The 13,148-nt window shown below is 47.0% G+C and overlaps 6 protein-coding genes across 6 annotated transcripts; 4 read left to right on the top strand and 2 right to left on the bottom strand.

Moving 5' to 3' along the window:
• Nucleotides 1-2,622: 2,622 nt before the first annotated feature.
• On the top strand, nt 2,623-3,396 carry N7509_007931 (putative allergen; the record flags this gene model as incomplete). The annotated part of the gene is made up of 1 exon (XM_056632568.1): nt 2,623-3,396. One exon carries the CDS (start codon nt 2,623-2,625, stop codon nt 3,394-3,396), a length of 774 nt encoding a protein of 257 aa, XP_056488119.1.
• An 883-nt stretch (nt 3,397-4,279) lies between these two features.
• N7509_007930 (glycosyltransferase family 69 protein) lies at nt 4,280-5,701 on the bottom strand (the record flags this gene model as incomplete). The annotated part of the gene is made up of 1 exon (XM_056632567.1): nt 4,280-5,701. The coding sequence occupies one exon, from the start codon at nt 5,699-5,701 to the stop codon at nt 4,280-4,282; it is 1,422 nt and encodes a 473-aa protein (XP_056488118.1).
• Nucleotides 5,702-5,708: 7 nt separating this feature from the next.
• On the top strand, nt 5,709-5,906 carry N7509_007929 (uncharacterized protein; the record flags this gene model as incomplete). Its single annotated transcript, XM_056632566.1, has 1 exon — nt 5,709-5,906. One exon carries the CDS (start codon nt 5,709-5,711, stop codon nt 5,904-5,906), a length of 198 nt encoding a protein of 65 aa, XP_056488117.1.
• Nucleotides 5,907-9,232: 3,326 nt separating this feature from the next.
• Nucleotides 9,233-9,771, bottom strand: N7509_007928 (uncharacterized protein; the record flags this gene model as incomplete). Its single annotated transcript, XM_056632565.1, has 2 exons — nt 9,233-9,583; nt 9,670-9,771. The coding sequence occupies 2 exons, from the start codon at nt 9,769-9,771 to the stop codon at nt 9,233-9,235; spliced, it is 453 nt and encodes a 150-aa protein (XP_056488116.1).
• Nucleotides 9,772-10,718: 947 nt separating this feature from the next.
• N7509_007927 (uncharacterized protein) lies at nt 10,719-11,051 on the top strand (the record flags this gene model as incomplete). Its single annotated transcript, XM_056632564.1, has 1 exon — nt 10,719-11,051. One exon carries the CDS (start codon nt 10,719-10,721, stop codon nt 11,049-11,051), a length of 333 nt encoding a protein of 110 aa, XP_056488115.1.
• A 1,112-nt stretch (nt 11,052-12,163) lies between these two features.
• On the top strand, nt 12,164-12,610 carry N7509_007926 (uncharacterized protein; the record flags this gene model as incomplete). Its single annotated transcript, XM_056632563.1, has 1 exon — nt 12,164-12,610. One exon carries the CDS (start codon nt 12,164-12,166, stop codon nt 12,608-12,610), a length of 447 nt encoding a protein of 148 aa, XP_056488114.1.
• Between the last annotated feature and the right edge of the window lie 538 nt (nt 12,611-13,148).

Genomic DNA, 13,148 nt, shown 5'->3' with positions numbered 1-13,148 from the left:
ATCGTGGCATTGAATTGAGTCCTCAACTGGTATATAACTTCAGTTCTTGAGCACCCTTGTCGAGGATATGCATGAAAAGAAATAGAGGAAGCAGATGGAGAGAAAAGTACAAATTAATAATTGTTAGTCGCAGCATCGTTTGCGAGTATCGAACAATTTCAACCTCCTTTTCGCTCTAATACCGGTATTTATGTCAGATTATCGAATTGTATTTCTGGGTGCCTGGACGATGTGCTGTTGTGAACACATCTTGGATACCACACTGTGATGGCAAAACATCAGCAATAATGGGCAACGATGGGATCATTAGTGACTGGTTTCAATTTCCAAAGAACTAGACGAGACCTAGTGCCGGATCACATGTATGAACATGTTCATGGGCTCCATTCACTCCCACATGAGAGCCAGACAAGGAATCTGGGCGTATGAGCCTGGTCGAATTCCCAGACCTCACAAAACTAGACCACGCGATCGGCGTCAATTTTGGAGCGGCTTTGATTTTCACCCAACGCGAGGGTTCCTCGGGGCCCCCTCTGCGAGAAAATGGGTCACATAAGGGGATCCATCTTGTGAACTACTAGTCCCACTAGATAGGATATCATAGCCGTCGCCAAAACCCAGGAATTCTCAGCAGAATGGACTCGGTGAGTTCGAAAATGGTATAGAACGGCGGGTCTTGGGGTATACATCATGGGTCCCTAGAAGACATTTCAGAAGGATTCAAGTGGACTACCCGACTAGGTATCCACAGCCGTTGCGAGTTCACAAGCAGCCGAGCGTTGAAGACTCTGGTATGAGCGGGGCCAGCGTATGCCGCCAAGGAATTGCGGGATTTCTGATCAGAATTAATTTGAATAAGGCTGGAATTGTAAAATCGAAGATCACCGAGAAAAAAAAATTCATATGCAGTCCACCACGTTGCGATGGCAAAAGCCATTGGTGCGATAGAAATTTGCCCCTTCTACATTGACCCCTGACACACAACACTGTTTACCCTCGAGTCTATTTTCATATGTCATTTGCCTTTGCCCCTGCGGATGACGTCCATGGAAGACAAGCGAGCCCAGGCACAAGACATCATCCCATGGATCTGACCAGAAATTTGAAATTGGGGATTGGTAGATAAATGCGCTGATTGGTGTATATCACATCCTGCCCTGCCAAGAGACCGCAATGTTTTCTGATTTGTCAAGATAAATAGAAAGACTCCACTATGATCCAAGACTACCCCACAATATTTCCACACTTACTAAGCAGATATCCAATCGCGTTGCTTTCATCTTGCCCTGAACCACTCTTCAATAAACCGTGGCGCAATGCAAACTCAACACAAAATTAGCCGGCAAACACACAATCATTTCTGGATGAGGAGAGACTCCAACAAGAGTCTAGAGTAAGTTCGACAACATTGGCATTGCACGTGAAGTCGTATCTCTGACAATGTTGTCTCATCCGAAGAAAGAGGGGTACATAGAGAGGGAAGAGTGAACAGTCTGAGCCCTCCGAGAATTGGCTTTCAGGTCTAGCCCAAGTCACAAGCCGCTAGTGTTCGGACAAACGACCGGATCGTCCACCGAACTGCTAGCCGGCCAAGAGGCCCACCGCACTGGATTTGAAGCTGTTCGCCCGTTTAGCCAGGGTCGACTCGTCCACATCGTGAAAAGTTTGATGGAATCCACCCCACAGCATGCGTCTCTTCGCTGACGAGACGTAGCGAAACTGTCACCCAGGTACATGGCCGGATTCCCCATTGAGCTACGACTATGGAATTTTGCCTTACGCCGCTTTCTAAGCACGTCAAACCACCGTCGAGAGTCGGCCTTGGTCGTTCCAAAGCAGACTCAAAGAGGGTTCAACCACATGGAATCAAGATATGCCCACAAGACCGGTGGCTTTGTCCAGACTCAACCCAAGGGCCACACCGGGTACCCCTTACTATCCAATTTTGCAACGCCCTTGGTCAATCCACTCGTTCCAACAAACACAGTTCACAAGAAAACTGGGGGCTCCACGAATGATGAACTCCACAAGGCTTTCACACGACTCCATCTACACCTCCGGGACCACACGTATACCAATGACGGTTGTCACCGTTGTATTTCTCTCTTCGACCAGCTAATAAGGTTCACCTTCAATCCTAGCGCCAATCGCCAGACTCATTGCAAGCCACGCTCCACCCAAAATGACCCATGATGGCCTGGCCACACGTCAATCCCACGGCGTCGGCCCTTCTGGAACCAACGCCTTACAATTCTATTCGCACACTGACGTACGTACAACCCCGGCGTCACTGCCCATGGATCATTGTCCAGGTACCAGGCACCGTGGATTGTGACTGGATTATGGGTCTTCTCAGTGACAGTGGAGGCGAGCGTGGCGGCGCACCACAAAGCCCTTTTGCGTCTCAGAAATGGTATTTATATCTTCGTTTCGTCCCTCGATTAATGATTCTGTTTCACACCACACACTCTTTTTGCAAATAGAACTACACTCTTTTAGTTCCAACCAACCAGGAAGTTTCACGCTTCTGTCCTTCTTTTATACAGTCGTCCTTGAAACTATCCAAGAACATTCTTTATATTTCACAACTTTCCCAGTTGTCCCACAATCTCTACAATCAAAATGCAGTTCACCAAGTCTATTATGCTGCTGGCAGCTCTCACCACCGGCTCCCTCGCTCGCCCTCTCGAGGGTCACGCTCGCCGCCAGACTCCCACCTCCACCTCATCCGGTGCCTCTTCCGACTGGACCAACACTCCGTCAAGCGGTTCCTACTCGACTTCGGGCTTTGGTGCAGTCACCACTGCCTCCGGTAGCGGTATTACCTACTCCGGCAACGTCGGCAGCCCATACGGCAGCAACATCATCGAGGTCTCCGACTCGGACGCCAGCCAGTACCAGTACGTTGTTCAATTCACCGGCTCCAACACCGATGACTGGACCGTCGCCATCTGGAACAAGTATGGCTCCGACGGCTCCATGGACGGCTGGTACGGCAACGCGGTGAAGACCTTCACCCTCGCCGCTGGCGCCACCACTTACATCGCCTTCGACCAGGACTCTCAGGGTGGCTGGGCCGCTGCTGAGGGATCTACCATCCCCACTGACTCCAACGGTGGCTACGCCTCCACCTGGGGTGAGTTCGACTTCGGCTCCTCCGGCAACTCGGCCTGGTCCGGCTTTGACGTCTCTGCCATCGCCGCCCAGAACGCCGGCCTGTCTGTCCAGGGTATGAAGATCTGCGATGCTCTTGGCTCCACTTGCTCGTCCATCACTGCCGATGCTGCCTCCGTCGAGAATGCCTACACTACCGCCGAGACTGATGTTGGTGGAATCGGTGGCAACCTGTCTGGTGGTGCTGTCCGCCTGGCTGCTACCATCGACTACAGCAGCTAAACGGGCTGTGTATGGTATGAGAGATGCAATGTTCTTTCTGTTTGCTTTGCAGTTTTAAATAGACTTTAGAACGCCGTTTGTTTCAGCGCGCGCGCCGGGGTCGCAGCAATGGAGTATGATCTAGATCCATACCCAGCTGGTATCTTCTTTTCCTTTCTTTGTGGATATAGAGACTAAGGCAGGTCCTTTTTTTGTAACGTCTTTGTTTCTTATCATGACCAACCAATATACCAGACTGGCTCTTTGAAAAGTTTTCAAACATCCTTATTCCTTAAATTAGTACAGCTCTTTGTTTCATTATTAGATCTTCTTCGAGTAGAATAGGGCTATAATCCCGTTGTGTTGTGGCGCATGACCGCATCATTGCACACGCGGCCGAGCAGTCCACTTACCCGTTTAGGCGCTAGTGCGGCGAACTCGTCATTTTTGAATCAGCGGCAAGACTAGGCTTAAATGTATCTTAAATATCGTATGCTCTTCTATTATATTAGCTACGATGTCCGGTGTTTCACCTAAGTTTCATATCGGTGTTTAGTCGCTTATTTTGAATTGCTGCCTTGCCCGGAGCAGGATCCGAGGAATTGTGAAGAATTACCGATCATAAGAGAACAATAGATGCGCACATTGGGAAAGATATTACTCGATAGAATTCTTTTTCTGATACAATTCCAGGTCGGAAAATCAATTCTCAAGACATACAAGTGCTAGATGTCGAAATATTGGCATACTACTTTTGTTCTCGATTCTACAGCAGCTCTTGGGAATCAGGTAGATCGCTCCAGAGCTCAGAGATCTAGCTGAATTTGACCAGTATTGAGTTAAACATTTGTAAGATATGCAATATGTGTATGGTTTAATGTACAAGAAATTCGGGAAAATCCATTCAAACCGGCGTGGTCCACCACTGGCGGCCAAACACAGGCATACACTTCACCTGTGGTGGAGGGGCCTTCTGCCATTTCACCATCTCCTCCTCTTTGCTATATTGAGTATGACCGACAATCTTATCAACATACCCACGCTTATCCTTCGCATCGCGGGCCCGGTCATACTCATATGCAACATTCACCGAAGGCACAGCGAGAATCTTGCCCAGATCCTGACCCCACAGATCCTTGGCGAGTGTCATTGGTTCTCCCATATAGCACTCATCCTTTTCCGAGCTGCGGAATTTCACCTTGCCCTGAATGAATGGTGTCGCATCCAGAGTGACCATTCCACCCCAACAGGAATACACCTGTATCGGGAGAGAGTGATCCCAACGAGATGCGCTGTCGGGGTGGTCGAAGAACATATCATCAGCCAACCAGTGCTGGCTATCATGAGTGACCTCGAAGAAAAGATTCCCGGACATCGAGCGCGAGACCCATGAATCGTAGAATGATCCCCCGTTCGCGTTCCAGTCAAAAGCACATGTCATAGTTGCGGACTGTAGAACGCGCTGATGTAATAATTCCAGTATATCTTCCGGACAAAGCACGATATCGTTGATGAAGAGGATTGTCGAATTCGCGGAAAGTCGACCATGCTTTTTGTTGCCCTCTTCAATTAAGGGCTCCAGAGCGAGGTTGCGGAGATGTGATAATGCCGTGATTCGATTTTCGCCTGAAGCTTTCGGATCTAAATAGCTCCTTGACAGGAAGTAGGGCACGCCCATGGCCGCAAGCTCGGTCTTTAAACCGGCAAGAATGGCGTAGGTTCCATCTGTCGAACGGCCCTCCACAATAGATAGTGCGCAGTACTCTGGTCCCAGATAACGCATTGTCTCGATGATAGTGCCCATAAGCGGAAGGATAATATGCATGGCCTGATAGAGGTCTAATGCGAAGTAGTATTGGATCCGGGGAGAGGCGGAAGGGGATGGTCGGAGATGTCCATAGCGAGAGTCAATAGATGCAGAACAGTCAAGTTTCGCCGTGAGATTCATATCGTGATTCATGATGCTGCAGACGAATTCCGAAATATCTTCGTTATTGTAGGTATATTTCTCGAGCTTTATGGTAGAATGTAACTTTTCGGACACAGGCGCTGGGTCGAAGTCGATGCACTGCGTTTGATTATGTGTTTGGATCCCTTGATCCATTATTGAGGGCGAGGAGGAGGAGGAAGAAGAGGAGGAGGAAGAGGATGGCAATGCCGGGGCGAGGTTGAGATAGAGCCATACTGTCAGAAGGAGGCCTCCAGTGGCTATGACAAGCTGCACGAGGTGTCGTTGAGCAGGTTTCCAGTTAATTTTGGAGCCAACCAGGCGAAGGGCGGACTCCATTGACTGATATTTAGGCCCTCGAACCTCGAGGCCTCCCATGTGAACAATGACTTTGCGATGGGGTGCTGGTCAATGGGTAGGCAGTGAGAGTATGAATCCGGGGTTCGAAGATCAAAGGGACCATAGGGCTGAGAACCAGCGACAGAAGAACCAGAAATTCCAAAGGAGCGCGAAGAATTCAAAGATTGAGGAGAAGTGGGAATTTAAACCGGGAAGGCCGGAAATGAGAATGATCGACCCATAAGACTCGCAATTATTGTCTTGCGCGACCAGCAGGCTCCGGAATTAGTCGATGTACATTCACTCGCAATCGTAAAAATCAAGACTTTGATTGGCCCCAAATGCCAGTTGATCTTAGTTTGGACCCACACGTAGGCTTAACTTACCTTATCTCTTTCGGCTTTGAGCCTTTGTAGCCTGCCAAAATCCGCGAAAATCGCCCTAAACCTAGTCTAAACTCCAATAGGCGCCCTACAAAGCCGACAGAGATTACTCGTACAAAAAAGGCTATTTCATTTCCAACGCGTGCTCTGAGCCAGGACATGGCACACGTGGCCCTAGGGTCTCACAATCTGTAAGACATTCCATGTACACCGCGGGGCGCCCTTGACGACGACGGAAACGGTTGGTCATCCAAATGGACCGGCCGGTGAAATTTCCCTGTAGCACACATTACAATATGAAAGACTTGTTTGTTTTGACCCCTTTTATCCCAGCAGCACTTTGGTCAATAGCTAGACTCTTACTCTCCACTGGCTGTGGGGTCACTTCCCGAGCTGACAGAAATCGCGATCGCGATCGCGATCGCCATCTCTATCCCCTCTTTGGTGCTCTAGAGCATACCTTTCTTTTTAGCGCGTACCATTCCACCTCGTGGATCTGCACTGTCGGTAATTTTCGAACATTTGGCAACAACGAAGACAATTTTATCTCCGAGCAAAGAGAATTTAGTAAGGTTCTGCGGAGTGGAAACTGTGAATGGTAGAAGAGGGGGGTCACTACCCGTTTCGGGTGTGTGAATGCCTCAGGCAACAAGGCCATCAACAGAGAACAATCACCCAACCACAAGACCAAGATTTCTGTGGGCGCAGCCCGGCGTTGATGAAGACTATAATACCTCACCATCTTTAGGGTAATATGAATAGTACATGGACCACTGTAGTGGATTTAAACGATTGGCGTTCACCGGCAATTGGATGACTGGTCGATGGGTGGTCAATTTCGAATGACCCATTCGTAAAGGCGCAGCTATCACCAATATTCAAGCCTCCACATATTGAGGTGGGATATAGCGCCCGGTATATGGCATGTAAGATCATGGGTAGGCCGCGGCATTAACCGCGGTCATGGGGGTTAACCTCTACCGCTACCGCAACTGATATCCTGCCACCTTGGAAACTGAACAATATTTTCCAATATCACCTGATATTTGGAGACGCCTTTCTGAATCATTGGAGTTTGACTTTGTGTAAGGTGGTGTTGCTGAACTAAAAACAAAGCAGGATCAGACTAACTATATGTGGAAGCATATCGAACTTAAAACTTCTTCAATATCATTCCCAAACTATGAAGCATTTTCAGAATAGACTTGACCGAGTATTCAATTGGCTGGACTAAGCTCGAAACTGACAAAAAATAAAGCATCAAAAACAGTTGATGTTTATTCCACATGAGCGAATGAAGTCCCATATAACCAGCACACCGCTAGAAGTCTTCTAAGAAGTGCTCTTTCCCAAGCCTCCTATTGACGAGATTTTCCCTTCGACGATCTAACAGGTGAAAGCGCAGGATCCCCCTGTTGGGCAATCGTGCTCATTACTTTTACCCGGGAAACACTTTTCACCCGCGTTGCATCTTCCGTTCCCTAGAAATACCAATTGTTAATCGACTTGGAATTGCTAAGTGGGTATGTAAAAATTATCCCAGCCAACGAGGACATCCCTGGTTCATCTTCTCATTGTGTTGGCATCGTCAGTAGCAGCACTGGCTAGGGCGGCAATGGCTGAGACGAGAAGTATACTGAGAACTTTCATGGTTGAATCTGAAAACTTGGAGTTGTGATAGAGAAGGTAGGATAATAGAATGATTTCTTTTTACTAATCATACTTCCAAAGCGTCGCTTTTAAAAGTTTCAATGAACTGATATTCATGGAACTTTGCCTAATGCGTGCTGCCCCCAGACGGGGCGTTGTCCAGCTCTGGGGCCAGGGAATCACTTCGAAGTACGACTGATCCTTTCGCCAATATGTCGGTGTTCAGTGCCAACCAATCTACAAATGCGATGAATTTGGTTACGTGGTTGACGCCTACTACCGAATATCACTTCTAAAGCCGTTAATGGTTCTGCCGATCCATGTTTTTCGCCCCATCGAGTAACGGGGACATCATATAATCGCTCTCATTTTGAGCGTGGATATGTTAAAATCATATAGAAATACAGAGTAAACTAGTCAGTTTATCAGTCGATGTGGAATACTTAGGTGTGGGAGCTGACATGAAAATTCCGTATAATCGTCTGTGATTCATAACTACATAAAATATCTTTGTGATGATGGGTCCATCTACCCCATGGGGCCAGTTTTTGCGGAGTGCGCTAGTGTCAACAGCCCATGGTATGATGGGTGACCGAGGATAGCTGATCTACTTCCTTCGCTGTACTTAACCCCTTCTGTTTTGGCCCCTTTTACCCCATGGGTGTCGAACAGATTCAGTAGCCGCCAAATATTCAAAATCGGGGGAGGGACTGCCGATAGTTACTTTTTAGCTCTCTATATATTGCCCTCATCCTCTAGTAGTATACATTTTGAGATCTTGTCTAAGGAGTCTTTTTGCTTCCATAAATCTGCCACCTAGGCAGTAACCAAAGCCGAGAATCTACTTTGCCTCTGACTTTTTTCCGATCGGCGCAGAAAAGTCGGACCCTCGTGCCCAATACGAGCTTTTCATAGGAGACTAGGGCTTCTACTGAATCGCACATACACGGTAATAAAGCACACAGAAACAACAGAGATTGTCTCAAACTGAAAAAGGTCCTCGAAGAAGTGATCGAAAAACGCCATACAAAATGCTATACAGTGAGAACATGACGGCGGTTATTCTTCAAGCAACAAGGCTTTTGACGTGGAGCTCGGAGAGTTTCATCTGCAACCTTGGGGGTTTAAGAACCAAAGTGGTTTTAAAGGGTGCCCAGGCGCCTGAGTGAATGTCAGACAATCAAGGTAACAATAACAATGTCATTCGTTCGTCACTGGCAATATATATCCATAGATTTATGTAAACCTTGGAATCTTTGAAAAGTACCAACTACCAGGAATACTGAGATTTAGAGATTTTTACTGCTAACATTTACGAGGCAAGTTTGTAGACGAAAAGAAAAGATCCGACAATATCCCATCGCTCGAGCGATTCACTTGGAAATTATATAAACTTGAACTATGAGGCAATGTTCACAATCCAAGTGGAAACGTTTGCTCTCTGCTGTTTGCTTGCTTGTTGGCTGTTATACTGCCAAGGGAATTGTGAACAACTATCGAATCCAAGAGCCAGGTAAATCCCTCATACCACAACCATTTAGGAATAACTGTAGCAGACACCAATGGGATTGATCTTAAAGCAATCATCGCAGTTGTAAAAGTAACAATCAGGTGTCACGTCACAGATACTCGACCAATCTGCACATCCGGGGCTCTTCTTCTCGAGATCAGAGCTTGGTTTCGGAGTCGAAGTAGCAGAGGGATCAGCGATTTTGTTCGCATTAACCTTTTCCACCTTGGCAGCGTGCTTGCTGCGAAGATCAGCTTCCTGCTCAGCAGTCAACTGGATTTCATCCAGGACCTTTCCTTTGCTGTCAACACTTTGAAGTCGGGATCCAGTATCACTAAGCTGGATCCACCCCCGGGCATCGGGGTCTCTGGTGAGGCCCTATTTTTAATGTTATGTTAGTGAGTCCTTGGATAGGATATATGAGAAGATCTCTAATTGCAAAATATTTCAGAATAAAAACATACCTTGATAGCTTCCGCTAGGTCATCATGACCCTCTAACATAGACCCAAGGGAAGGGGTAATTGCCAGCGCAGCAAGAATGACTTGAAGAAATGCGACCTTCATCTTTTCGGATAAGGCGTAGAAGATAAATAAGAAAGAAGATAAAGAATTTTCCTGAGATGTGGCGATAAAGGGAATAGAGTGATTTTCAATGTATCTTTACAAAGGCGATGGGTTAACGCCTACTTAAATACTCGAAATCTGTAACTTTATATCATGTTGGATGCTAATCCTTAGTAATCGCTTCTGATTTAGCCTTGCACGCCTCGTTGCAACGGTGCACATGTTTAGTTACTGAAATAGCCCCTGGTCAAATGTGAGCGCAATTCAAAGTTTTCCGGGTGTCTGGGTGGAAGAATAGAAGCTAAGATCGTATGGGGCCAAAAATTTGTGCTTATTGTCTTGGGAGGCCTGACCGAAAAAAGGTGAAGATTGGTGCGGTAGCATCTGCAAGGGGCCGAATGCTCGTATTTCGCCCTGGGTATCGGGAATAAATACAAAATGGAAATTGAAAAATTCAATAAAACGATGGCATTGTAATTCGGATTAGGTATACATAATGCAGTGGCGTTCAACTCGCCTTGAATAGGAAACAAATAGAGGTCATACAGCTGATGATCTCATCTTCAGCGCAAGAATTGCACTTAGCTCCCGCGCAGCTATCGGTCATTTTAGCTTTGATTGGATGAGAACATGGTTCTCTCTGAGTGAACGTGACTCAAGGTGGGGGGCTGTAGACCCTGAATCCTCCCCTCTTTTCGCCCCATCTCTCCCGCCTTAAAACGGTGCCTGGCCCGCTTCCTGCTCCTTCCTGGCACCTAACAATATTTTGAGTCTTGATGATCGTTTAAAACTCCCACATACGTATTTCAATATGAGCTGCCGTGTAAGCCACCCACTAAAGCTGCATGTACCGCGTGCAGCTCAGTCGCCCCACTTGAAGCGATGTTGAGTATCCGGCCATAGTGCTAACATCTTGGAACCAGGTCGTCCCCGAGTTTGTGAAGCACATGAAGCGTGATGCTTCAGGCGGAGGTTTCACCCACCTTGGCAAAGACGGTGTCTTACGTACCATCTCAGGCAACTACGAAGTCCTTGATGCCCGTGGCCTTAGTCCTGAACAGATCAATGGCTTTTTAGATGTCATGCCAGCTGAGCTAGCACGACGAGAAGATTTTCGCGACGTTGATGGCACGAAAGTGACCACTCAAGAAGGTCTATTCAATCCCGCACCTGGGATTTTGCCGAGTAAACCAGGGGATAATGAGCAGGAGGACAGGGCAAGACGCGAGGCGGTTGAAGATAATCAAGCTGCCTACGAGCAGTCGAAAAGAAATCAGTAGACGAATTGAGGATAGTGAGGTCAGAATGTAATACGAGAATTGAAAATCAAAGTCAAAACAACCATGGTCTATTGCCCTCCTATCATTGCTTAGAGCTGAGGTATTTACAAAGGAGCCTTTCCTCTTCCCATCATCCGAAGTAGTTGGGGGCTTTTCTGTGAAGAGACAAGACAGCCCCTCTACATGCAGTCATCTATGTAGATCAGAGGCAATGTTACATTCTTCAACATAGCCATCCCGCAAATCTGACATTACTGAGCATCGTGGACCCGACTTTTAGCCCCTTCCGATGATCTTATGCGCTCATCTAATGAAACTCTACAAACAAGTTAGGTTTATCTTCTTTCCCACAATATCCCAGTATGCTGACGCACATACCTTGTTAAATTTAGCATTAAAGGGCTCGAAGAGGCAAAAGAGGCAGGATGGCCCTCCTGAATTTGGCCCCAAGTGATTGCCACAGAAAGAATAGTTCCATCAAATAGTAGAGCGCTGAACCGCGCATGAAAGGGCTGTAATTGGAAATTTTCAGTAACCATCTGTTTCAGACTGTTGAATATACTTTTGTTGATTTTGGGGCTGGAATGTTCTCGTATTACCTCCATCGTGGCTCTTCCAGTGACGAGAAACTACTTGTGCATTTTATTTCACAAAACAAACATGTACTACTCTCATTAACTGAGGCACACAGAGACGTGGGTATGGAAATTTCCAGTAAAATAAATTATATTTGTGGACGAATCGCAGTTAGCTTGTACAGTCAAAGAGGATATATGCAATGAGGGTTTTGAGCACTTGACATATAAAATCTCCATTGGCCGTACCTTTCAAAAGTGAAAGTGGGTCACTGTAAGCAGCAAATTGGATGTATAGTCTGCCTCGTCAATAGGTACGCCTAATTTCAAGTTATCGTGTATCTCAGTTTGGGGTCCCATGCAATCAAAACCAGGAATGGAACTTGAAGTTACCTTGGCTTCAACTATAAAAGCCCAACAACTTTCCATTGAATCCATTCCCGACACTCATCATCAAAGTCTTACAAGCACATCTTTCAAACTGTGATTAGATCAGCAAATCTGTTCCCGATATATTCTCAATTTACTCAAAACATCATGAAGCCCACCACCCTCATCAACTTCATTGCTACCTTTGGCCTTCTCGGTCTAGCCTCCGCTGCCAAACTCTCCCAGGCCGAGGCTGAGTCACTTTGCGGTGACCTTGGTGTCATGGATACCTCAAACCTCCCCGATGGTGTTGATCCCAATGCTGTCCGAACATGCAAAGAACATCCTGAGGGAAAAGCGGGAAAGACCCTCACTGAGGGCGATTTCCAAGTACGCAGCCTGGAGTCGCGTAGCTGTTGGTTTAAGGACCACCTCGGATGCAGTGCTGGTGGCCATTGCTACAAGTCTTGCGCGCAGCCTGGCTCCGGCGAATGGTGCTGGACAGCTCAGAATAACGGGTTTGGAGACTGGATTGGCTGCTCGAGCGTGAGTGATTGCTCTCCCACCGATCAATGCGGTGCTGGCGGATGCAGCGCATGTGGTTGCAGCTGCTAGGCAAGCCGACAATTTTGAAACCTTGTCACATGGCTGTGCTACTGTCGGAGATCATATTGCAGCCCCTCACTCTTGACCTCGCTGTGGTGATCCTGGGCTCAAGTTGGAATACGGTGGAACGCTGGTGGTGATATTGATGCTCACATGAATGTGTCATTTTAAGTTTCTTCATAGATACCTTCCAGAATATCAGAGTCACCATTGAAACGGACATATATAAGTAAGAACATTTAACAAGGATTCTCGAAATCATCTTGATCAATCTACCCTGAGACTCTCCTTCCTCGCTGCCAAAAGAGAGAGAGCGAGGTTCATATACCTAAAAGATGTACGAATTATGGCGAGCGAAGTGTGACGAATCTAAGCCATCATGTAAAGGGTATATTTTTCTGCTGGGTGAATGCGATATATTCATAGATATGGTGTTCTCCGACTAGAACGCTTTATTCAACATCTGCATCCAATCTGTGCGAATATGCTCTAGATATTGGACAATAGATGCTCTTGCTGAAATCATTTTCCAATCGAAAAAACGCAG

This window comes from Penicillium cosmopolitanum (genome assembly GCF_028827165.1).
Source record: "Penicillium cosmopolitanum strain IBT 29677 chromosome Unknown utg000008l:1.0-4398992.0:1.0-4402845.0, whole genome shotgun sequence".
Lineage (NCBI taxonomy): Eukaryota > Fungi > Ascomycota > Eurotiomycetes > Eurotiales > Aspergillaceae > Penicillium > Penicillium cosmopolitanum.
Note: the sequence above shows the minus strand (reverse complement) of the source record. Positions and strands in the feature narration are given on the sequence as shown.